The following is a 25,422-nucleotide window of genomic DNA, read 5'->3' on the forward strand; positions in this document are numbered from 1 at the left end:
AGGAAGGTTTATCTCCAGTCCCAGTCCATCCTCTAGGCTTCAGAAAAAAAGTACATCTCTGGAACCTGTCTCTTTGAAATGTGGCTTAAATTACCCATAGGCTTGCAAAGTTTGTCTTGAACACGTAATGGTTTGTATAAATAATGATTATGATAGGGTCGTGGGCAATGTGAGCGTATGAACCTCGTTTCTTTTAGAAAGACGACCGGAAAATGAGGCTATAAAACATGCAGGAATGAGGTAAACCATTTGGTCTCTGCAGAGGAAAATCATACTTCCCTGATCTGTTGCAAGTCTTTCAGTACTTCAGTAAAATAGTAGGTAGTATTCGGCCAGCTTGTCTAACTTGGACGTTCAGAAAACCTCTAAAATTCCTCACAAAAGACTGTTAAGAAAACTGTCCGCTGGAGGAGATGTAGAGTTCTGGATCAAAAACTGGCTGAGGGTCCACAAACAAAGCCTAGGAGTGAATGAGGAATTTCAGCGTGACAAGAGCAGAGGGATGAGGTCCTTCTCTATTAATGACCCAGAAAAGATAATGTGCAGCAAGGTACCCAAAATCTGCTGATACCCTGGAGTCATTCAGATTTGTCAAGATGAAGCGACTCCAAAGCGACACCGTGTGAAGCGAAGTGGTGTGAGGCGATGAGAAAGTGGGTACTGAGAAGCGTGCAGCTGGGTGTATTGGAAAGAATGATTTGTTCTGGGACATGGCTGGCTTCTAAATTACTGTGGCTACTCAGGGCAGCAGCATTGTTGGCTGGTTGCAGAGATGCTTTTCCTCAATAAGCAGAGATGCTTTTCCTCAATAAGCAGAGATGCCATTGGAGAAGTAAATCATGCTCGGCCGCACGAGGAAGAGCATAAGGACAGATGCTGAGAGCATCAGGATGCTGTTCTGGCAGTCAAGGTCATTTCCCTACCCAGGATATCATATGCGGTTCTGGTCACCTTTCTGTAGGGTCAAAAGAGAGGATATATTGGGGATGTGCGGTGAGAGTGGTTAGAGCTGGAAGACACCTCGTGTCATGGAAAGCAGAGGGCACTTAATAGTAGTGAGTTTAGTAGGTCTATAAAAAGCAAAGGCTTTTATTCTTTGCCTTTTCTCATTATGCAAGGAGACCTGCAGGCTGTGGAGTTGCAGTGGGATCATAGTCTTACTCAACATCTGGAACTAATTGCTGCAAGATACCGTTTACAACCTAAAAGTTTACAAGATTCCCAAGAAGAGAAATGAGGGGTATTTCTCTTTGCCATGAGTCCATCTAGGCTGGCACTTCAGAGGTAAAAACAGAGGGGTATAACCATTCACGCTCCAAAGCGTGTGACTTTCCTTTGAGTCTCATCCCATCACTTCTTCCCATCCCTCCCCTGGAGCTTCCAAGCCTCTTGTTAATTCAGCCAGGGTGAATTATCCTGCCTGGCTCCCTACTTGGTTCCCAACTGTGATCTTGTGGCTTGACTTTCTTCTCCTACTTCTCTACTCCTTTTTTCTGCTCCCGGCAGCCTTGCTCCAGCTCTGTACCTGTGAATATCTCTTAACAGGCTGCTTGGTGGCTTTTCCAATTTAGCTGACCCCCCTCAATGCCTATACCCAGCTGGGCTTTTGCTCGTCACGGTGCCCTTTGATCGGTGCTTCAGCTGGTTTGCAGCTGGTCATCTGTACCAGCTGAGCTGGCAGGGATCACTTTGAAGCCGAGGACACTGTGGTGAAGAGTTTGGTCATTATCCAGCCAGTGTTGTGCTGTGATGGTGATAAATCTCTGCAGCCAGGCTGGAGATTACCAGGATATACCTGTGAGCTGGAGGGAAGAGCCCTGTGCCCTCTCTGCTAATGTCACCATCCAACACGGAGCTAGAAGGGCAGGGCTGGTGGCAGGGGGCATCTCTGGGACAAGAGGCTGAAACAAGCACAGGGCAGTGGTGGTGGCTTTCTCAGGCTCTGGGCAAGTGATGGCTCTTCTGCCCAGCCCACCAGGATGGCATTTTTGGGCTTGGGTTAACAGCTGTTGAGCATTGCCCAGAAGTGATGCTGTGACAGCCAGCCTTTCTGCATGGTACATGGTGGTAGTGAAGGATTTGGGGTTGTTGGCGGGTGCTGGATAAGAGGGGTGGTTCAGGGATCAGCAGCCTGGGTAGATATTCCTGTCTGTTATTGCTGCTTCCTTCTGCAGCTGATGGGGGGTTTTCTCTCCCCTGTTCCACAAAGCAGTTGTGTTTCTGCTGTCAATTTGTCATTTCTAGACGATGCCGGTGATGCTCAGTTTGCATTTATCCATTGCTAGCATGGTCTTCTCTGTGTTTCCCATGGAGCTGCTCTGCACGGGAGGGAGATCTCCCCATGTCCAAGCAGTGATGCTGACCCGAGCCCAGCTGTGGGTATTGTAGCAATTTGTGGAGGGCACTGAAATAAATAAAATATTTGACCAGCTAAATATTAGAGCCTAAGCCTCTTCTCTGCCTCTCTGATTGCATCTAAATGCATCAAAGTCAGAGGAAGGAAAGAAAGCAAGCAGGGGGTGTAACCAGCCCCTGATGGGTGCCCTGGGAGCTGGGGGCTGAGGCCCGCAGTGAGTGGAAAGTGGTGATTCAGCCTAATAAAGCTAATGGCATGCAGCCAGGCAAAGGAAATTGTGGGATCATGATGCAGCAACTGTCCTGTAGCAGTTTGTTTCCATCATCCGGATGTGACTTCATGTCCCCACCACCCCACCCTTTAATTCTTTCCTGTACTTAAATGTTCTCCCTGCTGAGGGGAAGGGGCTGAGACACCATGTCCTCAAGAAGAGGAGTAGTCCATGAGAAGGTGATGCACCTAAATAGCGTGAGAGTGGGGGAGCAAGGAAGGGAGCTCTGGAACTCTGCGTGGTGGGACCACAGCTGCTGAAGCACCCAGGCTCTTCCAGCACTCCCCAAACTCAGCAGGCTTCTCCAGATGACCTTGTCCCTGGACACTGGTTCCCAGGGAAATCCTGTAGCGCAGAGGAGCCTGAGATAGCAGGCAAGGTTGGCCCCTAACTCCAACAGGGCTATGCTGTCATCCAGCTGGTATGCATCTAACCAGGCCTTTCTCTCCTTTCCCCAGGGAAGACAATGAAGCTGTAGAGATGCTTCCCTACGTGATTGCCACCCTGGGCTCAGCAGGGGCCACCTGCAAAGACTCCGTATGCAACAACAGCACCAAGGACTACTGCTACAGTGCCCGCATCCGCAGCACTGTGCTTCAGGGGCTGCCCTTCGGTGGGGTGCCCACCGTCCTAGCCCTCGATTTTATGTGCTTTCTCGTAAGTCTACCCACTGTTGCTTCAGCACCTTCTCCCCTAATTAGCCATGAAGAGAGGACTGGTCAGGTGGTTAGAGTTGAGGACCCCAAATGCCATCCTGGACTTTGCTGCTGGCTGACTTTATGGCCCTGATCATGTCCCTTAGCCACTGTGGGCTTAGCCACTATTCACTTACCTCCAATACCACCGCACTGAGCCCACGGAAGGGTGTTGCAAATTTTTCTAAGGACATGGATCGGGTTAGATCAGTCCTGTATCCCAAAACTCCCGCTTATGATGCCAGGTCCCTGCAGCTTTACCCACCCAAAGGCTTTGCTTGTTCCTTCTTAGGAACTGCAGGACCACAGATGTTGTAGCCATAATCTTGCCTCCTTGGGACCCGAGGGCCTTTTGATCCTGTGGCTAACTTAGCTACTTTGTGTTGCATCCTGGACCTCTGCCTCCCACAGCCATCCAGATAGTCTGATTTTTAACAGCCCTGGGGAACCTGTGCTGTCCCATGGCCTCAGTGTGCTGTTAGCTGAGCAGTCCTGTCCCCTCCTACCCTCCCTGTTCCTGTGGCTCTGCACACGGAGGACAAGGACAGAGCTGGACAATGCCTCATCTCACAGCTTCTCCTTTGCTCTCTTCCAGGCACTGTTGTTTGTCTTTTCAATTTTGCGTAAAGTTGCTTGGGACTACGGACGCCTGGCCCTGGTGACTGATGCTGACAGGTACGCATGGGAGGGGGGCAGGAAAACAAGGCACGAGTGGTACCCTTCTTTGCTGCAGGGCAGAAGGGATAAATCCCCTTGTGGGTGCCAGAGGCAGCTGGGGAGGAGAGGCAAGTGTGCCAGTTTTATCCCCTGAGCTCCAGAGACAGGAAAAATCCCTGCTTACTGGCTTTCTTGTTACAGTATCCTTCTCCCAACATAGGGAGTGGTCCCTGCTGGCTCCATATCACTTACGGTCCCTACAGTGACAGAGGTGTGCAGGGGCCCTTACAGAGGAACAGCAGATGGAGGGAAGAGAGAGGGAAAAAAGGTCACAGGAAGTGAGAGGCCTGCCACACTGAAGGCTTTGTTAAGCCTCTGAAGGTGTCTTTGTGGCTCTGCTGGATGCAGTTCCTGTTTAAGAGCACCTGAAAACAGTAGGCTGCATTTCCAGGTGTGGTACTGCTGTGCTAATGCGAGTTTATCTCGCATCCCAAGCGCTGATGAGTCGGTATGGGTATGGATCCTTCCTGCCCAGTGCATTCATGGGCTACAGTGTCTGCCAGCAAAAGCTGGAGCGCATTGGGGATGGCAGCTCCACAGCAGAGTGAGAGGCTGTTCTCATTTTTGCTGTCAGCCGCAGGAAGGACAATGATTATTTTCTTCCAGTGTGGAACAAGGAACTCTCCTTGATTAAGCTAGAGGGGTTGTGCAGGTAGTCTGCCTCTCTCCAGGGATGGTTTGCTATGCCCGTGGTGCTTTGTCACGTGCTGGAGGCAAAGTGTGGCTTCTGAAGGCTAGCTGTTGTAGGTGGTTCTTCCCTTTGATCAGCTCCACGAGCTCGTTGTGTCCAAAGGCTTGGATGGGGCTGAGCTCCAGCCTCCTTCGGTCTTTTGACAATACAGATTCAAGCAAGCTGCTCTGGAGCACTCCTTGCACAACACTGGAGAGAGTAAGAGCTGTTTTCTTCCAGCGCCGAACCAGGAAATCTCCTGGTTTGGATAAGTGGTCCTGGATAGCGTTAGATAAGCAGCCGTGTCACTGTGGCTCCTCTGCCCCTCCTTTCCTGGCCTGGCTGGGGAAATCAGCAATGTGGGGGCCTTGAGGGAAAGCAAGGAGAAGGGAATAGCCATATGAGACCTCACTGGGGAGAGGGCAGCAGCTCCTCAGGGTTAAGCTATCTGAACCCAGGCCCTGGCTGGTAGCCACAGGGGCTGCACAGCTCTGGCTCTCAGTGGGGAGAGAGGGCTAGCCCTTCTCAGAGGCGATGCTTGAGCACCTTGGGTGCGAGGGATTGGGAGCAGTGGCTGTAGGCAGAAAGGCAGAGGGGTGCCAGCTGTTTGGTGAGGGAGAGCTGGTAAGCACAGGGAGAGGGACAGCATGGCTGTGGTAAGGGCTGTGGATCACCAGGACTGGGATCCTAGGGAGGAGCCCCTGCTGCTTGGCCCATCTGCAGGGTGGGATGAGCATTTCGGGAGGGTGGGTTGCAAGTGTGTCGGCTGCCTGAGTGGGGAGGAGAGGCATGGAAGGGGAGGTCAGATGGCAGCCAGGCAGCCCTGGCAGGCTGTCCCACCTGGCTCTGTCCCTTATGAGCTCCTTGGGACGCCCACTGTGTGGAGCCGGGCCACCTCCCCAGTGAAGCCAGCTTCCCTTTAGCTGGCAGCAAAGCATTCTGCCCCTGGGCCAGCAGGGGCTCTGGGTTGTTGTGGCTTGGGGCGGTGCTGGGCTCTGGAAGGAAGGTCTTCTCCAGCCTGACCACTGGCAGGTTTCTCTTCCTCAGGACGGTGTGGAGCCCTGGCGGGTGCGTAGCTCCCTGCGACGGAGGAGACCCAGCACCTGCTACCGTGGTTGTAACCTCTCCCTTTCTGTTTCTGTGCCCCCAGGCGCCGACGCTGGCAGACGGAACGAGAGGAGCGGGAATAGTATGTCGTTTTTTCAGGGTGTCGTTTCTTCTCTCTTTCTTGCTCGCACTCTCTCTTTCTCCTTTTCTCTTGCAGTTTTCTGTCTTGCTTCTGAACTAATCTGAGTGGCTGGGAGTTTGGGCTTGGATTTGTGCCTCTCGGTGGATTCGTGCTCTTCTTTTTCCCTCCCCTTTGTGTCAGCCACTACCACAGCTGGAGGCACTCTGGTTTTCCCCTAGTAGCCCTTAAATGCTCCCTGAGGGCAGCAGTGCTGAGGAGCTCCCAGTCCCAGCCAACGTGGAGGGTGCCACATCACATACCCTGCTCTACCTGCCTGTGTCCAGCTATCCCACCTTACAATGGAGAAAATAAACCCAGCTGCCTGAGCCCACAGCACGCTCAGGTCACCCAGGCGCAGGGGAGCCTCCGTTGCCTGGTCCCTCTCGTGCCAGGAGTGCTGCTCCCACACCAGCTGCAAGGGCAAGCGGGTGCTCAGAGAGGATCTGCCAGGCAGTTGCAAGACTTCTCTCTTCTTCCTTCACCCCACGAGGCTACCAGGACAGAGTCAAGTGTTGTCCCTTGCCACCTACCCCTGGCTGGCAGCATGCTTGGCAAGGCAGCACCTCTGTCCCTTCTCTCTCCCCCTGCAGAAGCAAACTTCCTGCCTCAGTGCTGCTGAGAGCATCCTCTAGCACCTTGACCTGGCGTTGCCCATTAAGCACTGCCATGGACCCTCCCTCCCTGCTCTTTCATCTTTCTTGCTGCTTTTATGCCTAAGAAAAGAGCATCCCCCGTGCCTTGCTGACTGGCTGGGTGGTGCATCCTGCAGAGGATACAATCAGCCGGCAGGACAAAGCCTGCAATGGTTGCTCCAGCCAGGCTGACACATGTCTGAGGCCGGGAGAGCAAGCTACAGTCTCGCTTCTCGTACTCCATCACTTGCAGAGCAGGTACCTGCCACTGCTACTGCCTTGAGAGGGTACAGGAATGCTCCTGGTTTTGTAGTTGCTCCTTGCCCCCAACGGAGCAGAGCAATTGGAGTGGTGAAAACAGAGGTGGTGGTAGCTGTGGTACATTGCACAGATGGGACCCCTTGCTCATACTTGAGTGCCTCACTAGTGGTTGGCCCTGCTTCAAGTGTGTCTGTCAACTTTTCACTGCTAACGCCTTGCAGGGGGAGTAAGGCAGAAGTAGCAGAGCCATCATGTCCTGAGGCTTCTCAGAGAGACCACCTCAGTTATCCTCATGAGTACTCGTCTCTCTCCAGGGGGCCACTTCTTCCTGCTCCTGTTCTTCATCTGGGCTTGCTGGAGCTCTCTGCTGACCCCCCCAAACCTACTGCTTGAGCTGGGACAGTGTTGGTAGCCAGAAACTTCCAAAAGCCTGTGGAGCTCAGTGAGGAAACCTTGTCCTGGCTGTGCTCCTCCAAGGCTGGTGGCACCTTCCCATCCCAGCCATTCTCTGTGCTGGGGTGCAGTGGCACATGGTGGGTTAGGGACACATGTATGCCGCCTGGTGCTCCCAGCCCTTGAATAGGCAGCATTGCTCTTGGTGCAGGAGGACATCCTCCTCAGATGTGTCCCTTTGCCTGAGAACTGGCAAGAGCCCTTGTCCTGCCCCTTGCCAGGGCTTGTGGTAGCCATCAGCACTCTTAATCAGTGACTCAGTCTGCACTGGGAGATTGTGGGAACCCACCTGCACCTCCATGTGTAAAGGCCGTGATCAGAGCCCTGCAGGGCTTGCCACCCTTGCACCACAGCAAGCCCTTTCCACAGCATGCCTGGCCTCCCCTCCTGGAGCCTGAGGTTATCCATGCCTCAGACCCCATCCTTCTCCCTCCCTGGCAGGGCCGACACCAAACCTGGGGCAGCAGGCAGGGTCCCACCTTAATCTTCTTGCAGTTTAAGGCAACCTTGCCTCCACCCACTCGCTTTGTTAGCGCTTTGCTTTAAAAAGCCTCCAGCTAGGTGCAGGTACCATTGGAGCTCCCTCTTCAGCTTCCCATCTTTGGCGAGGTTTGGCCCCCTCTGTCTTCTCATTGCTGCCGGTCATCCTGATTGTCATCTCTGCATCCTGCTGAGTGGAGCTGAGTTAACCTGATCATCTCGTAACATGGCACTCAGTTGTCCTCTCCGGTGCTGCTCTGCCCTCTGCTTTTCCAGTACCGAGGAGCCAAAAGCACACCGTGTCATCGTGCTGGGCTCTCCTTGGGGCTGCAGACAGCAGAAATTCACCCTCACTTCCTGCGCCTGGCTGCAAGGCCTCTGGGATTTTAAAGGGCTGAAGGTCCGAGAGCTTGGTCGAAGCTTGCTCTGTCCCTCCAGCAGAGCAGGTTGTTGGGCTGTGCATTCGCAAGGCTGCACACCACTTTCTAATCTGCGCTCCTTTAGTCCCATGACCTTCAGCTAATCTCCTTTCCCCTCTCTTTGTTGCTTCCAGTGAGGGACTCAGCAGGTGCTGCTCCGCTCTGAGGGAGGCCACGTGTCCCATCCTCTTTCCTTCGGCAGGGTCACGAGGGTCTTTGCTTGTTCTCCTTCTCATAGTGTCATCCACCTTGTCTCTAGCGCTTGTCTCTCAGTTGCTTCTTCTCTGGGTTCTTGTCCATCTGTTCCTCCTTGAGCCTATACTGGTTACAGGCAGACCATGTTTTCATCTGTTTTTTTTTCTTTGCTTCTAGCTTTCAGATCAGCCATATCTCTTCTTGTACCTCCAAGGTCCCGGCCTGCTGTCATCTTGCAAGTGCTATTTAATTGGGTCTCTGGACCATTTTCTTGTCTCCTTTGCCAGCTGCCCTCCGCCTCCATTTGTAATGGGAGCTGTTGTCTACCTTGGATGCTTCTGCTGTAGGTTCTTCATCTAGGTCCCTGCCTACATCTGGAGTAAAGCAGTCTGGGATATTCACCTCTCTTGCTTTCCTGCCCTTTAGCCTGCGGTCATTCACTTCTAGCTGCCTGCCCCGCTCCTGCTGGAGGGATTTCCAGGTAGGAGGCCCAGCTGAGGCTGTGGAGCAGGTTGGGCTGAGCCTGACTCCGGGCAGCACGGCCGCTGGGGCTCAGCTGCGTTCCTCCTCCTCCTCCTGGTATTCCCTGCACTGAAGCACTGAGGGTGGGGAGGACTGGTGTAGCGGGGATATGGCCCACCAGACTCCCAGCCTTCCTCTTCCCTAAGGCGAGTGAGGCCCTCCGGGATGGGAGCCGGTGCCTCTCCGGTGCACCGGGGCTGCCGCCTCGTGGCCGCACCGGAGCCAGAGGGGCTGCGGCACCCTCTGGTTCCCGCTTCCTCTCCTCTGGCTTAAACCCTGCCCTAAACAGACCTCAGCTCTCCTCCGTGGCAGCCGCTGCCAGCCCCTCCTCGCAGGGGCTGCTGTGTAATGCGGGTGCCTCTCGGAAGGCGCTGAGCGTGTAGCATCCGTGATCGAGCCTGTGGGGGCTGCCAGCTCCGGGTGCTGTCTGAGGAGGAGTCTCTGCTTACTGCTACCTCTGCTCTCTGATCTCACCTCTCTCCATCTCGCCTGGGGCAAACTGACCTGAATTAACCTCTGATCTTCTGGGTGCTCGTGGTTCCTGGCCAGGCTGCCTCCTCACATCTTCTAACTTTCTCCCTCGCCTCCTGCTTGTCATTTTAGCGTAGCCTCCGCCCTGCACTCCGACAACCATGACCGCTACGAGCGCCTCACCTCTGTCTCCAGTTCTGTGGACTTTGACCAGAGGGACAACGTGAGTAGCAGCAAGAGTCGAACACCTTGCCTCTGAGTGGCCAGGAGCCCATAGCTTGCCTGAACCAAGGGCTCTTCAGGAACAATGCTCTTTGCCCATCCCCAGGCCTTAGGTCCCACACCTTGTAGTGTGTGAGTGTGGTATAGAGCTCAAGGAGACATAACTACGTGGCTTCTAGGCATGTGCTTAAATAAGTAGGCTGTATATCCCTGTGGCTTAACAGACATCTGTCCAACCTATAATCTCAGCATTACAAACAGTACTTGCCAGGAGAATGGTGTCTGGCTCCTCCTCACACCGCTGTCTACCTCTACTGCTGTTTTCCTCTCTAAAGGGGAGGTGCAGTTCAGTAGGATAACAAGGTATGATGGATGGGTTGTGAAGCTCCCAGGAAATATTCCTCCCCTGGGTGTCCTTTGAGGAGACCTGGCTTGGCCCACTCTGCCTTCCCAGTCCCTGCAGAGCTCCTCTTGTCCAGGATGATAGCTAAAGTACCTGTATGGTGAATCTTCTGGGTGTCCCTAGGCTGTGGAGAGCTTTCATGCTAGCCAGGAGCCCATGGGTCACCTGGGAGGCTGAGCTGCCACTTGGCAGGGGATGGCCACATGGCAGAGTCCAGCCTGTGTTGTGGCCTGTGGAGTAGCACTGTCATCTCCTTCACCTGGGCCCATCTGTGGCTCTGCACGTCTGGGTGCTCGTGGTCTGGCCCCTTCCTGTCCTGATCAGAGTCTGTGGAGGTGCAAGGACGCCAGCTTGGTCCCCTGAGCCTTTGAAGGGGGGAGCAGGGAAAGGGGAGCAGAGAGTGATACAAGACCCTCCTGTCTTCTTTCTGTACAGGGTTTCTGCTCCTGGCTGACAGCCATCTTCAGGATAAAGTAAGTGCCCCAGGACCTGCACGTAGGACCTACGTGGGGAAGCAGCAGAGGGTAGTGCAGGGCGTTGGGACACCCAGCGCAGTACAGCTGCGTGAAGTCAACTGCCCTTGCAGCCCCTTCTCTGAAGAGCACAAGTAAAGTGTGTCCTCTGAAGAGGACAAGCAAAGACAGGACTTGATGAGGAGTCCTAAAGCCAAAACTAAGGTCACACAGTGAGTCTGTGACAGAGAAGAGCACCCAGCCCAGGTCTCCCCTGCCTCAGTCCCTTCTCAGAAACACTGTCTGCTGCTCTGCAGAGATGCTCCTCTCCCTGGGACTCCTGCTAGGGGCACTGCTGTCTGAGGACTGACTATGAACGAGGGACTGGAGGATGCAGGGAGACACCCCCAGACTGATGATGCTCAGGAGCAGTCTCCTAAGCACTTCTTGGCTTCAGAGTGCTGTGGGACAGTGTCAGCCATCCTGTATCTCAGCAGGAGAAGCAAGGCCTACCAGAAGGGTGTGAGGTGGGGTTTGCATGGGTCCAGCTGCTTGTCCCAGGGGGTGGAGGGCAGGGGCGTGGGGAGTGGGGCTGCAGTAAGCATTGCACAGGCAGGTTTCTGCCCAGGCTGGTTCAAAGCTGGCTGCCGGGATCCCTGCCCGAGGCTTGGCCACAGCTCTGTAGGGCAGAACCAGTGGTGCCGTGTGGGTTCAAACCAGGAGGGCAGCCATGACCCCGTGCTTTTCTCCAGCGCTTGAGGGAATGTACGAGATTGCCTGACTGCCTTTCTCTCCCCGGCAGGGATGACGAGATCCGGGACAAGTGTGGGGGTGATGCGGTGCACTACCTGTCCTTCCAGAGGCACATCATCGGGCTGCTGGTGGCCGTGGGTGTGCTGTCTGTGGGCATTGTGTTACCTGTCAACTTCTCAGGGGACCTGCTAGGTGAGAGCAGGGAGCCTCTGGCTGGGCTGGGGTAGCTGCTTTCAACACCATGGCCCAGACCACTGGGGAGCAGTGGAGGGCAGGATGGGACTAACGCTGACTAAGAGACAAACCCTGACTGCTGTCCCACTTTGTTCGTGGTGCATCCAGAGGGTCATCCTGGGCAGCTTGGGTTTTAGGGTGTTCTGCAGGTGAGATTCCTGCCATATCCCACCCCAGTGGTGCTCTGTGCCACTCAGCATAGCTGAACACGCCTCTGTATGCCTCTTTCTCTCTAGAAAACAACGCCTACAGCTTTGGAAGGACAACTATCGCTAACCTGAATTCTGGGTATGTGTGGGCAGGGGTAGGATGGTTAATTGAGGCCCTCGGGGGGTATTTTGTAAATGGCCACTTGCTGCAGAGCCTCGCCTCCTTGAAGGTTGCATTTTTGCCCTCGCTGTGAGGCTACTGTCCCTGCTCCAATTTCTGGGCTGAGCTCCTGGAACTTGGTTGTAGGGCATGTGGGTGCTGTGCCAGTTATGCTGCTCGTGGCCCCAGTGCCTTCAGGGCCTGACCAGTCATATACAAGTTTGTAGTGGCAACCTTGCATTGACCTTTGTGGTCTCCCTTGTGACAGGAATAACCTGCTGTGGCTGCACACGTCTTTTGCCTTCCTGTACCTGCTGCTGACAGTGTACAGCATGCGCCGGCACACCTCCAAGATGCGCTACAAAGAGGATGACTTGGTGAGCAGGATCTGGCTGCTCTCCCAGGCACACTTTCCCATGCCCTTCTGTCAAGTCAGGTGGCCTTGGAGAGAGTAATGAGCACCCCACTTGGGGCTGTCTTGTTTTGGCTGTTCTTTTATTCTGCGTGGACAAAGGGAGATCTCCTCCAGAGCAGCAGTCCTGACTGCCTGTGGGGAAACGAGAGAGGTCTGCACTGGGTGAACATGTGCAAAGGACCCCATGCCTTCCTTAGGGGTTGCTCCAGCTGCTTTTTGCCTTCTTCATTTCTTAAGGGTACCCCCTAGTTTCTGTTCAGGCAGCTGTGGTGTAAGCCCCCAGCCTGTCAATCTGCGGCGCACCAGGATGCCAACAGCTAGTGGAAGCATAGGAGAGGGGGAGCCCTGGATGCTAGAAGTGATGGGGCTGCCCTTTCCCATTGCTGACTCAGGCCTTGGGGGGGGTTGCTGCAGTCTGGTCTTTCACATCATCCACACTTACCTGTCCTTCTTTTTTTTTTTTCTTTCTTTCTTCCTTCCTTCCAGGTTAAGCGAACTCTCTTCATCAATGGGATCTCAAAATATGCTGAGCCAGAGAAGATCAAGAAGCATTTTGAGTGAGTCTCATTGCGTCTCTAATTAAAGGCTGCTCTGTAACGGGGATGTTTTTATTGGGGTAGTGCTAGCGTTACCTGAAGTGGCAATAATATATTGAGAGCAGAAAGCTAATCAAAATCAGTGAACACATTTTGGGCATCTCAGCATTACTTTTCTGTGCAAATTTTTATCTAAATGCGCATTGTCCTTGGTTTGTGCCTTGGGTTATGCCTAGCTATCTCCTGTGGAGCCATAGGGGATCAGTGTGGTAAGCAGTGGACAGAGCATGTCCTGAGATATAGTCAAGTTCAGAGGTTGATATGTGGGCAGGAGACACTCAAGCAATGACTGCAGGATGTTGTGCTGCTGTTTCTGCCCTGATCATGGTCCTTGTAGAAAAGTGTGGGTGTGTTTTTTGTTTGGGGTTTTTTTGGTTTTTTGGTTGGTTGGGTTTTTTTAACAAAAAAAAAAAAAAAGTCCTCTTCCATCAAGACCTCAGTGAACACACTGTCAGGGCTATGTTTAGAAGCACCATAAAGAAGAAATGCTTTGTACCCTTTGGGAAGCCTTCTGCCTCTTTCCAAGCCCGATGGTCCATGAAGGCAGAGAGGGGGTGTGGGATCAGAGGGGTGCCTTGCTGCCACAGGGCAAAGTCCAAAGAGGCTCCTTGTGCCAGAGCCCAGAGGATGTAGCGTTTGCCCCACGCATTGCTCCCGCTATAAGGGACAGCCTGCAGGCTCCCCTGATGCCCCCAGCAACCTCTTGCTGTGCACCCTGATGCTTGGCCCAGGGCAGGACGGAAGCCTTGGATGCATGGGGTTTGCCTGGGGGTACAGCCTTTGGTGCCAGGCGTGATGAGCTGGTGCTTCCCATCCACAGGGAGGCCTATGCCAACTGCACCGTCCTGGAAGCCCGTCCCTGCTATGATGTGGCCCGGCTGATGTTCCTCGATGCGGAGAGGTAACACCTGGTTTGGGAGATGTTAACACAGGGGGGATGGGGGCTGTGGGCTCCCCCTCGAGTCTGGTGACGTGAGCTTTTTCTGAGCCACCTTCTTTCTTTCTTTCCTTCCTTCTTTTCCCCTCTCCTGTTTCAGGAAGAAGGCTGAGCGCGGGCGAATCTACTTCACCAATCTGCAGAGCAAGGAGAACACACCGTCCATGATCAACCCCAAGCCCTGTGGCCACCTGTGCTGCTGTGTCATCAGGGGCTGTGAGGAGGTGGGGGGAGAGCTGGAGGTGTTGGGCAGAGGGGTGCACAGGGGCTTGGGTCCCTAGGTCTCTGCTCTGACCCCTGTCCCCCTGCCCAGGTGGAGGCCATCGAGTACTACACCAAGCTGGAGGAGAAGCTCAAAGACGATTACAAGCGGGAGAAGGAGAAGGTGAACGAGAAGCCTCTGGGGATGGCCTTTGTCACCTTCCACAATGAGACCATCACAGCCATGTGAGTGCAAAGGATTCTGTCCTTCCCTAGAAGGTGACTTCTTGCAGCTCTCCCCTTAAATCAGGGGAATGCCAGCACTAAGGCATCTCCCCTTGCTTGTCCCTGCCAGCCCTCTGTGTCAGCATCTCCCTCTCTCTCTTCTTCTCCAGAATCCTCAAGGACTTCAATGCTTGCAAGTGTCAGGGCTGTGCATGCCGTGGGGAGCCCAGGGCCTCCTCCTGCAGCGAGTCTCTCCACGTCTCCAACTGGACAGTCAGCTACGCCCCCGACCCACAGAACATCTACTGGTGAGCAGCTCTGTGGAGCTCAGCGGGCCCTGCCGATGGGAAAGGAGGACATCCTCCCTCCCCATCTCTGCTCCTCTGGTACCTGAATGAGTTGTTCTTGCTGAAGGCCAGCCTGGCTGAGCTAGAGGTCTGATCTGACTTGGAGGGGGAAAGCCTTCGGCTGGCGCCCCAAATGCTGTTCATGCAGGCTGGGTCATGGTGTGCACGTGAGGCCCCGGACCTGCCCTTCTCTCCCATGCAGCCATGCTGATGCCCTCCTTCCCCCCTCCCAGGGAACACCTCTCCATCCGGGGCTTCATCTGGTGGATCCGCTGCCTCGTGATCAATGTGGTCCTCTTCATCCTCCTCTTCTTCCTCACTACCCCTGCTATCATCATCACCACTATGGACAAGTTCAATGTCACCAAGCCCGTGGAGTACCTCAACGTAAGGCCTTCGGAGACAGGTGCAGGATGGGTAGCATGGGAACCACCCCGAGGCACAACAGCCCCTGCAAGGGAGGGGGTAGGGAGAGAAATTGTCAGCGTTCCCCAGGTCCTGTCAGCCTGACCAGGAGAGAGGTGCTGAGCCTGGCCAGGGTACAGTGGCAGCTGCGGTGCCGGGGACTCAGCGTCAGCAAAAGCAGCTGTACCTGTGGCTGGCACGAGAGCTGCTGCACCATGTAATATGCAGTCTCTTCTCTGCCTTGTTACAGAACCCCATCATCACCCAGTTCTTCCCCACCCTGCTGCTGTGGTGCTTCTCTGCTCTGCTGCCCACCATTGTGTATTACTCTGCCTTCTTCGAAGCGCACTGGACCAGGTAAGGACAGCCAGCACCAGTTCTCAGTCATACCAGTGTGCTGCCTGGCCACTAGACGCTTCTCACTGATGTAAAGCTCCTGGCTGGATCCTTCTGCTTGAAATCCTGCCTTCCACTCCAAGCGTGATGTTATGTTGCACCTCTTGGACACCTGGGGTCTGCCATGGACAGCTGTTCTGCCAATCCTTAGCTGCTGTTGTGCAGCATGGCTCTCTGAGCAGGGCCTGATGTAGGTCTACAAGAAGAAGAAAGCTGGGAGGAGTTGGGGCTGGTCACTGTGAGAATTGCTAGTAGTGAGGGAAGTCTTGACTCAGGTGGTGTGCCTGTACCCATGTGTAAGTCATAGCTTTTCCAAGGGAAAATCACCTTAGCTGCTATGGCTTCTGGCCATAGGGAAGGTATTTGAAGTGCAGAGTGCTAGAAATCTGCTGCTTGTGAGGCACATTCCCAGCAGGATGTGCGGTGTAGGCTCTGTTTTCTTCTCTCTGTTGCAAAGACTGGTGGGGAGGATGTCACTAGCTTTGAGGATTGCAGGTCAAGAGAGATGATTGCAGAGTCTCCTCTAAAGATATGAGGGCTGGGAGACCCTGTGAGACAAGGGGGGAGGAACTGGGACTCGAGAACGGGCAGACCTCAGACACGCTGGAGGGGAAGGGGGCATATTCATGTACCAGTAGCAGACAGGGTGAGATTTGGATTAGACACTGGGAAGTACTTTCTGATGAGAAAACGATGGGGATACCACTCCTGGGGCTGGTGGGGTGACAGTGAAGGGTCAACAGCCTCCTCTCTGCCCTCAGGTCTGGAGAGAACAGAACAACCATGCACAAGTGTTACACCTTCCTCATCTTCATGGTCTTGCTGCTGCCATCACTGGGCCTGAGCAGGTAAGGGCTGGAGTTGGGGAAAGCAAGCAGAGAGACCTGGAGCACAGGGAGGATTGAGATGCACCCCTGGCTCTTCTCCTACACTATTTCCTTTCCCCGCTGCACAAGTGCTGTGGCCACCATCCTGTTGGGGAGGTGGCATTTATTTCTGGGTGGGGGGTCAGGCCAGATGATACCTGGTTGGGTCCCTAGGAGCTCCTTGAATCAATCTGCGGCCACATTGACATGTGCCTTGGTGTTACAAATAACGCAGCAAAAACTAACATGGTCGGTGGACATGTGAAAAGTCTGCTCAAGGTCTGCTGGTGAAGGAGACACTCCCTACCTCTGTGTTCAGTGCACGCTCCAAACTTTGCACAAAATTAGCAAATTCCCCATTTGAGCCAGAACTGAGTAGGTTGCAACTGCTTGGCTGGGTGGAATTGCTAAGTGTAAGCTGTAGAAATACTGATCCATCTGGATGTGAGCCCCAGATCTTCCTGCAGGGGTTATAGAAATGCCCTGTGGCAAACAGCGGTGCATCAGCTGCCAGCTGTTGGCGTAGGCTCTCAGCACTGAACAGTGGCCGAGTAGGGAAACAGTGAGGAAGGAAAAACTCGGAGGTGGGACAGGGGTCCTTACTGTGGTAGGGAGTTACTTACACACTGCAGGGTGGGGAATCTACACCCCCCTAAATTCAGGATTTGGGATACAGCACCTCAGTGGTGAAGTTGGGTAGCTCCTGAGTATAGACAAACCCTCTGATAGAGGTAGAATAGTCCTCCATTCCAGTGTGTGACTACAGCAACGTTTCCCAGCCAGCTGAAAAATGCCTTGTTGCATATAACCTCATGACCTAGGCAGGTGAATGCTCTCGGAAGGTTTGCATTTTGACTAGATACCGTTAAACAGGCTGCGCTTCCAAGGACCCATGCTGTTGCCTCTGGAGCTCTGTACTCTCCCAGTACCTGAGGTGCCAGAGGATTGGGCAGTTTTATATTAAAAAATCAGAATTGAGGAAAATGGGATTTTTCTCCTATGGGATTTTTTTTTAATCTCTGTGCTGGAGGGTACCTTGTACCCAACCAGTTTCTTCTGTAGAGTCAGTCACCTGTTCCTTGCATGGATGTTGTGCCCGAACAGAAGGGAGAGGAAAATACTTTACTGATAGGATCAGGGCAAAGGGAGAACACCACACATGAGAGTGGGAAGCTTTACATCCCTTTTTGGGTGCTGCACTGTTTTTTCCAGTGTCTAATTTACGTAACTGCTGGTGACACATCCCAAGAGGGAACAAAGCAGTCTATAGCCAGAGCTTTGGGTCCTTCTAGAGTAGCTTCCACATATTTGCATGTGCATGTCTGTCTGTCGCTGCTTCTGACTGTTCCTCTTTTCTTCTTGCCCCCCCTCCCCCTCAGCTTGGATGTGTTTTTCCGCTGGTTGTTTGACAAAAAGTTCCTCGCCGAAGCTGCCGTGCGATTTGAGTAAGTGGAGTTGGGCAGAAGGCCCTTCTTTGCAATGGGGGGGGGGGTATTGTTGTCCAAAGGTACTGGGGGCTCCCAGCTGCTGCCCTGCAAAGGGGGAGCACCTTCTGCAGCCTGCTCTTGCTGCGCCTGCCCAGGTGTGTGTTCCTGCCGGACAATGGGGCCTTCTTTGTCAACTATGTCATCGCCTCTGCCTTCATCGGGAACGCCATGGACCTGCTGCGCATCCCTGGCTTGCTCATGTACATGATACGCCTCTGCCTGGCCCGCTCGGCCGCCGAGCGGAGGAATGTCAAACGTGTATGTAGTGGGGCTGAGGGGGTGGGTTGTGGCCCCCACCTGGGGATGGGAGTGCTGCGATGGGGCCCCAATGAGGCTTGCCCAATGCTGTGTGTACAGCTGGGTGTGTTGCATAGCCCCACTGAGCACCTGGGGTTGTGTTGACAGGTCCCTGTTCTCTCTTGCAGCACCAGGCCTACGAGTTCCAGTTTGGGGCTGCTTACGCCTGGATGATGTGCGTCTTCACTGTGGTCATGACATACAGCATCACCTGCCCCATCATCGTCCCTTTTGGTAAGTGGCATCCCTCTGCCTCCCTGTGTCAGAGGCTGGGGAGAGCTTGAGGCGGAGAGACAAGAATGGTGGGGTGGGGGAAATATTCCCTGTCAGTCAGAGGCACTGGGAAAGGGGCTGATTCCCCTCTCTGCTGGCATCCCTCCCCTCTCTCCCAGGGCTCATGTACATGCTGCTTAAGCACCTGGTGGACCGATACAACCTGTATTATGCTTACCTGCCTGCCAAGCTGGACAAAAAGATCCATTCAGGGGCTGTGAACCAGGTGGTGGCAGCCCCCATCCTCTGCCTCTTCTGGCTTCTCTTCTTCTCTACCGTGCGCACAGGTGAGCACTGGGCTGGGATGCCATCCCCTGGCCTCCTACAGAGCCGCTTCCCTGTCTGGGCTGTGGTCCTGGCAGCCCCCAGCCGCTGGGCACAGTCTGACACCATCTGACAAGTCCCTCTGACACCACCACTTCGGTTTTCCTTTGCCCCAGGATTCCTGGCCCCCACTTCCATGTTCACCTTTGTGGTCCTCGTGATCACCATTGTGATCTGCCTGTGTCACGTCTGCTTTGGGCACTTCAAATACCTCAGCGCTCACAACTACAAGGTGAGGTGGAGTGCTGGGTGGGGGTGCAGGACCCTTCTCCTTGGGAGCCCAGCTCAGCCGCAAAACAGCAGGGGCTCTGAGGGAGGTCCCAGCCTGCTTCCTGGCAGAGCCTCTCAGCCTTGGCTTCATGGAGGGGACGGTCCCAAGGCTGTCCCTGCTGCCCATATGGTACTCCTGTGGTGGGACAGCAGATGTGTTGCCCCAGCAGTCTCTCAATTTCTCCTTTCCTCTCCAGATTGACCACACGGAGGTGGACGCCATAGAAAACAGGCAGAACGGGAGACCTGCCACCAGTCTGCCAGCTCCCAAATCAGCTGTGAGTCCCTGTCCCCACCTTCATGCCCTGGTGCACTCCTTACCTGGGTTTGGAAAGAAGGAAGTAACACCTGTAGATTTTTTTTTTTTCTTTTCCCCCTCCCTGTCCAAGTACCTTGCTCCTCACCTCTCTGAGGCAGCACCTGGAGTCTCCCAGCAAGGGTGGGAGGCAAGTGTTGGGCCCTGCGCCCCTCATCTGAGCTGGGTGATGAAGTGTAACCCCCCACACACACGCACACCCCTTTTCTGCTGCTTCCCAGACACTGTGCCTTTACTTTCTGCCTCTCTCTTGGCCAGGACAGTAAATCATCTGGGTCAGTCTCCCTTCTCCTTCTGCATCTTTGAGCACTTGCCCATCAGCAAAAGCTCTCACCCACTGGGCTGGTCCTGGTGCCAATGTGAAGGGGTCTTCACGGGCATTGCCTTGAAGGCCATGAAAGTGTTTTGGGGACTCTCCCCTCCCCTGCCCAACTCTGACATCCCAGAAACAGTTTTCTGAATATCTGCTTGGCTCACTGGTGCTATTCCAGCTGCTCGCTTCCACCATTTCTAGCTGGGGTCTGTGCAGAGCTGTTCAGGGGAGTACGTGCAGAGATGAGGTAAAGCAGAGCCTCCTGCTCCCTTGGAGTAATCCAGGCTCCTTTCCAGTTTCCACGTACCTGAGGGCAGTGGCATCTCTCCAAAAGGAGATTCCCTGTAGGAGGCAGGCACAGCCTCAGAGGGACACATCCACCAGCAAAAAAGGGAGCACAGGCTTCCAGTCCATATGAGCTCCAAAGTGCTGAGAAGCCCCATGCTCGCCCAGCCCTGGCTCCCTGGGGGTGCCGCCTGTCCCAGGATGGTGGGGTTTGGCTAGAGCTGTGCTGCAAGCACCTCCACTGTTGCAGGACCAAGCCATCCCTGCTTTTACTCCCTCTCCTGGTACATCCCACAGAGTCTGGGTCCTTCCTCACCCTCCCAGCATGTCCCTGCACTCAGCCTCTTGCATGATGCTTTACCTCTTGTGCTCTGCTGCCACAAGAAGCTCCCTGAGCTCACATGTGTTTCTGCTCTTTCCCTACCCCTTGCCCACCCCATGCCTGGCGCCGGCAGAAGTACATCGCCCAAGTGCTGCAGGACTCCTCGCCGGAGGGTGAAGCGACAGAGTCAGAGGAGCAGGGATCGCAGGATGAGGAGCTCATCAACGCGGATGGCATGAATGACACGGATTTCCAGTCGTGTGAGGACAGCCTGATAGAGAATGAGATCCACCAGTAGGGACCTCGGAGGGAGGGAGGGGAAGGAGGCCCAGGAGCAGGGCAGGCTGTGTGCACAGAGACCTAGGGAGAGGCACCCAAGGGCGCTGGCCGCTGTCCTTGCCCGCCCATGCCCTGGGGCCGCTGCCTTCAGCGAGGGCAGGGGCCCTGCCGCAAACTCTCCATTTCCCTGCCCCTACACCCCTGTGCCGGCCCGGCAGCTCGGTGGGCATGCTCTTTACTAGCTACCTTCTTTAAGGCGTCCCCAGACCCCAAAACCCCAGGGGCTGGGGAGGAGGGGGACTGTGACCCCCACGGTGCTGCTCTGGACCCGCAGGGAGGAGGAAGGCTGAGTGCTTTGTGAGGAGGGGCACAAGAGGAACCTTTGGGGGCTCCTCAGCAGGCCCCTCTGTCCCCTGTCCTCCTGGTGAGAAACACTAATAACTTATTAGATTTACAGGAAGGTGACAAACAAAAAGCTTTAATCAGTGTATTGGAAGTCCCCCTGGGGAGGGGGGTGGCTTTTGTTGCACCTTCTCCCCATGCCCAGGTGTGCCCTCTCTCAGCCCCTTGCAGCATCCCCTTGGTGTGACATGCCAGGAGCTGGGCCAGGCACGGGGGGTGGTGACAGAGACCTCCCCCCCACGGGGAAGGTGACAGCCTGGCCTTGCGGTCAGGGGTGGCATCACCCTGGGGAAGGGGCACGGGGTTGGCGTGAGCTCGGCAGCCCCTCGCAGGGTGAGGGGTGCTGAGGGCATTTCTTGTGGGCAGGAGGAGGCGCAGGCAGCCTCTCCCCCAGGTCCTGTCCCCTCCTCCCCCAGGGGCATAGGCAGGGGATTGCAGCATCATTTTAAGTGGCTTTTTTTTTTTGCACATTTTACTCCCCTTTCAAACAAATTACCTTGACCCCTGCGTAGTACTGCGGCCCCCTTTGCTGCCCTGTGTCTGCACAGCAGGGTCAGGCCGGGGGCAGGGGGGCTGTGCTTGGGGTCTCCTGGGTGCTAGGGAGAGGGGAGAAAGGGTCCTGGACTGCAGGCCCTTGGCACCCTGTGGGGTCGGCACTGCCTGGTTGCAGCGGGGCACCATGGGCTGCCTTCCCTGAGCTGCCGCAGGGTCTTCCCCCAGCTGAGGTGGTCGGAAAGGGAGGGAGCCCTGGGAGAGCAGCCCCTGGGAGCCCTCTCCGAGCAAGACCACCATCTTCAGGAGCACAAAAGCCTCGTGGGGCTGTGCTGGCTTTCCTCACCTGCCCTGACTGGGTGTAGGCTCCCCTGGCATCACCCAGCCTGATAGTGGGGGGGCTGTTCCTCCCCTGCCTCTGCCCTTGCCCCCTCCCTGGTGATACCTGTGTCCCAGAGGCAGGCAGGGGACAGGATGGATGGGAGAGGTGGACTGGAGCCCCTGGCACCTGCAGGGAGGTCTGACCCTGTTTAAAGGCTCTTTGTGAGGAGGTTTCTGGTCAGGATCAGTTGCCCTCAGTTGCTTCCCCCTTCCCCTTGTGTAAAATGTAAAGGAAAATAATAAATCTCCCTGCTATTGAGCTATATTTATTTCCCTCAACTCCCTGCCACCATTCTGTTTGGTGCTCATTGCGGACACTACCACCCTCCCTTTGCCTGTCATCTGTGGGTGCTGCACCGGCTCGCTGGGGCCGTGCCCTCCAGGGTCTGATGGGGCTGGGTGGAAGGGGACAGTCATTTACCTTTTCAATCACCCGTGCTGGCCCTGGAGCTCCAAGCACTTTAATAGACCTGAACAAGTGAAGTGTCAGCCCTGCCCAGCTCTGCTTTGGGAAGGGTGGTGACATCCCATGGCTTTTCTCCCCCTCGCCCCCCATTAGAGGAGGGGAGCTGGACACACAGAGCAGGCAGGGGGCTGCTCCAGGGAGGACGCAGCTGACTTTCCTGTACACCTCTCTATAGGAATCCCAGGCCCGGAGGAAAGGGGGGATGGAGGGGAAGAGATGTGGGTCTTTGATGCATGGGGAGGGCAGGCCACCCTGGCTTCTGGGGCCCGGCCGGGGCTGGAGCATGCGTGGGTGCGGAGGAGCCCAGTGAGTGTCACCCGTCCCCTCCAGGGATGGGCTAGAAATGAAGTGAGCATGTGAGCTGAGAGATCCTGGTATGCTCCCAGGCTGGGGCAGGATTTTAATCCTGCTTCACTATTCTTGCATCCGCCTACTGCCCTTGCCTCTGGTCCAGCAGGTGGGCTGGGATGCTCCAGTCTCTGTAGGTACGGCTGTGGCCTGGGGCTGCCTCTGCGGCTTTTGGGGTTCTGCCTGCAGAGAGCTGTGTGTTCTGAGTGGCACTGTCTGTGTAGAGATGTGTATAATACCCTGTATATATTTGTGTACAAAAGAAAAAAGGAAAAAACGGAGCTATTGTTCTTGCAGTCTTTTCTTTGTGGAGTGGGTTGGGGGCTGGGACCTGGGAGGAGAGGACCCCAGCTGCAGCAGGGATGCAGGAGCATGCGTGGTGCAAAAGGAGGAGTCTGGGGCCTGTGTGAGCACAAGCCCTGCCCTGCTGCTGGGACCCTAGTCTGGCTCATGGGCTCTCCCGTCCTCTGGCTTGCAGAGGCATCAAAGGCTTTGCTGCTAAAAGCAGGTGGATGGGGAGCTGTGTGCACTGAGGCTGGGATGGGGGAAGATGTTTTGGGAAAGGAGGGGCATTTTGCTGGTGTCCTTGGTGGTAGATGTCGGCCCAACCCTACTGTCCCAATAGCAATTTACATGGCTGCTCCTGCCACCTCCATCCAGGAACCTGTCTCCTAGCCTGCTTTGGGTGGACAGCTAAAGCCTTTGGGAAAGGGTCAGGGGTGCTAGACCCCTGGAGCACAGCTTGGCAGGGTGTGCTTTCCTGCTGTCCCCTAAGCACAGGGGCAGGCAGCAAGCAGCCAGCCCCCAGGACTGCTCCCTGGTGCAGGCTGGAGCTGGGGTGGTTCCCAGGCGGCTTCTACATGCTCAGTAATTTGCGTACAGTGGCTATTGCTCAGAGGATGGCACAACGGAGAGGCGAGGTGTGGAGCAGGCCTCTGAGAGATGGACGAGTGACCCCAGCTCCATTCCCACCTCGCTGTGTTCAGGCTCTGTGGCTTCATTGTGCCAGTGGTGCAGCGCGAGCAGGGGACAAGAAGCTCTCCTTCCCCTGGCAGTCTCAGCCAAAGGCCTGGAAAGAGGCAAATCCTGGGCACAGACAAAGAGAACCAAAGACCAAAAGAAGAATGGTGCCTGCTGCCAAGTCCCTGCAGGCATCACTGCAAAGAGAAGCTTAAGGGAAGGGAACAAGGCAATTGTGCAGGTATTTGTGCAGGTGTTTGACGGAAACTGCTCCCAAGCACAAGGGGCAGGATATGGGACAGTCTGTGTGATGGGATTACACAGGAGCTGTCTCCTACCCCAGGAAAATCAGCTGTGAAAGCGGCTTTAAGGGCCACCGAGGGGTAATGAGGCAAGAGATGAACAGCAGGAGAATGGGGGGGGGAGTGTCACAACAAGAACAGGCGCTGTCCTGGGTGGATCTGAGCGGGCAGGGCAGTCAGTGGTGGTCAAGGCCAGAGAAAAAGCTGGCAGAGCTGTTCAGGCACAAGCCCAAAGCAGGAACAGGCCCTGGCATTGTAGGTCTGCTTGCTCCCCGTCTGAAAGCATGCTGCTGCCTGCAGCTTGGTGCAGAGCTGGCTGGTGACCCCAGCAGGGACCCCCCTACACTTCCAGCCTGCGGGCAGTGACGCAGCCGCCTTCTGGCTGAGGATAAGATGGAGCGGCTGCTGTGGCAACCCAGAGGAGGGCACCCCAAAGCCTTCTCCATGCCAGGGTGGGCAGAACAAGCTGCCTGTGGCGGGCTCTTCTAGGTGGGGATGGGGACAGGGCAGCTCTGGTGGGTCCTGGCCAGGGCCGGAGCATTCCCTTGTGGCTGTGGCAGCAGGACCGTGCTACAGCTGATGTTGAATGTCCTGGTTGCCCTTCCCTCAGGCAAGGGACACAGCTCCTGACCCCACATGCAACCTGCTCGCTGCTCAGCAAGGATTTGCCCCCCTGGGGCAAGGTGGGGTCGGTTGGAAAGCAGGTGCTCTGTGAAGCCTGGGGGAGCAGCTGGATGCCAGCTCCTGCAGTGGGGCGGTACGGGCACAGCCTCCCCAGCTGCAACCAGGCACGAGGGGAGGAGAAGGAGCCCCGTCGTTGGTGACACCCGTTGGGATCACTGTGTTCAGCCCTGGCACCAGAAGGATGGCAGTGCAGAGCTTCTTCCCGGGGCTGGGGCAGGTGGGGTTGGGCAAGGCCATGCTGAACTGGGCTGAGCTGAGCTGGTCATGCCAGGCCAAGCCATGCTGTGCTGAGCCACGTTGGCCATGCTGGGCTAAGCCACACCAGGCCAAGCTGTACCAGTCCATGCTGGGCCATGCCATGCCAGGCAAAGCCATATTGCACCACACTGGGCTGCGCGATGCCGTGCCAAGTCCTGCTGTGGCCGTGCCTGTCGGCAATGGTACCACCCAGCATAGCCGCACCGTGAGTCATAGCGGGCACGCACAGGCAGCCCCACTGTGGGAAGCCCCAGGGCACTGGGACCTGCTCGGGATGGGCCCTGCCAGCACCCAGCAGCAAGGGGCAGCTGGTGGGGTGGGTGCTGGCCATGACTGCCAGGGCTTGCATGGATGCTGGGCCGTGACTGCCTGGGGTTGCAGAAGTGGGGTGGTGCAGGCACAGCCTCCCCAGGCATGAGGGAAGGAGAAGGGACCCCCAGGGTGGGTGACACCCATTGGGACCACTGAGCTCAGCCCTGACACCAGGTCAACAAGCCCTGGGATGAGGCGCAGCGCAGAGCTTCACCCAGCTAAGCCAGGGTGCCAGCAGCATGGGGCAGTGCCATGTCACCCCCAAACCCTTTCCCAGGGGAAAGTCGCTTCCTCTTCTCCTTCCAGCTCCGGTTTCCGTGTGCACCGAGCCCTCTGCTCAGAGCAAAGGTGGAAGGAGCACGCCCAGCCCGGCGGTACCCCTCCATCCCCGGGAGCTGGGAGACGGTGACAGCAAACAGAACCGCACCAGCAGCCCCGGTAAATCCCCTCCCGGTAGTTGTGAGCGGTCTCTGCGCCTTTAATTCCCCCTCCCACCGCCCTCCCAGCTTTGCTCGCACAT

At 55.7% G+C, this 25,422-nt stretch overlaps 1 protein-coding gene across 2 annotated transcripts in view; it reads left to right on the forward strand.

Moving 5' to 3' along the window:
- Positions 1–22,667, forward strand: part of TMEM63B (transmembrane protein 63B) — a 49,055-nt gene extending 26,388 nt beyond the window's left edge. Inside the window, exons 2-24 of one of the 2 annotated variants that reach the window (XM_072856664.1) lie at positions 3,086–3,284; positions 3,918–3,997; positions 5,860–5,898; positions 9,503–9,593; positions 10,431–10,468; positions 11,250–11,392; positions 11,671–11,722; positions 12,012–12,120; positions 12,645–12,715; positions 13,575–13,655; positions 13,792–13,915; positions 14,005–14,138; positions 14,288–14,425; positions 14,698–14,851; positions 15,120–15,226; positions 16,027–16,113; positions 17,511–17,576; positions 17,714–17,876; positions 18,044–18,149; positions 18,308–18,475; positions 18,629–18,744; positions 18,980–19,060; positions 20,149–22,667. In XM_072856664.1, coding sequence (XP_072712765.1) covers positions 3,108–3,284; positions 3,918–3,997; positions 5,860–5,898; positions 9,503–9,593; positions 10,431–10,468; positions 11,250–11,392; positions 11,671–11,722; positions 12,012–12,120; positions 12,645–12,715; positions 13,575–13,655; positions 13,792–13,915; positions 14,005–14,138; positions 14,288–14,425; positions 14,698–14,851; positions 15,120–15,226; positions 16,027–16,113; positions 17,511–17,576; positions 17,714–17,876; positions 18,044–18,149; positions 18,308–18,475; positions 18,629–18,744; positions 18,980–19,060; positions 20,149–20,316 — 2,493 coding nt within the window. In that variant the 5' untranslated portion in view covers positions 3,086–3,107 and the 3' untranslated portion in view covers positions 20,317–22,667. The remainder of the gene's footprint in view (positions 1–3,085; positions 3,285–3,917; positions 3,998–5,859; positions 5,899–9,502; positions 9,594–10,430; positions 10,469–11,249; positions 11,393–11,670; positions 11,723–12,011; positions 12,121–12,644; positions 12,716–13,574; positions 13,656–13,791; positions 13,916–14,004; positions 14,139–14,287; positions 14,426–14,697; positions 14,852–15,119; positions 15,227–16,026; positions 16,114–17,510; positions 17,577–17,713; positions 17,877–18,043; positions 18,150–18,307; positions 18,476–18,628; positions 18,745–18,979; positions 19,061–20,148) is intronic. The other variant, XM_072856665.1, reaches the window with a different exon arrangement.
- Positions 22,668–25,422: the final 2,755 nt, after the last annotated feature.

This window comes from Ciconia boyciana, chromosome 3 (assembly GCF_034638445.1).
Source record: "Ciconia boyciana chromosome 3, ASM3463844v1, whole genome shotgun sequence".
In the NCBI taxonomy this organism is placed as follows: Eukaryota; Metazoa; Chordata; class Aves; order Ciconiiformes; family Ciconiidae; genus Ciconia; species Ciconia boyciana.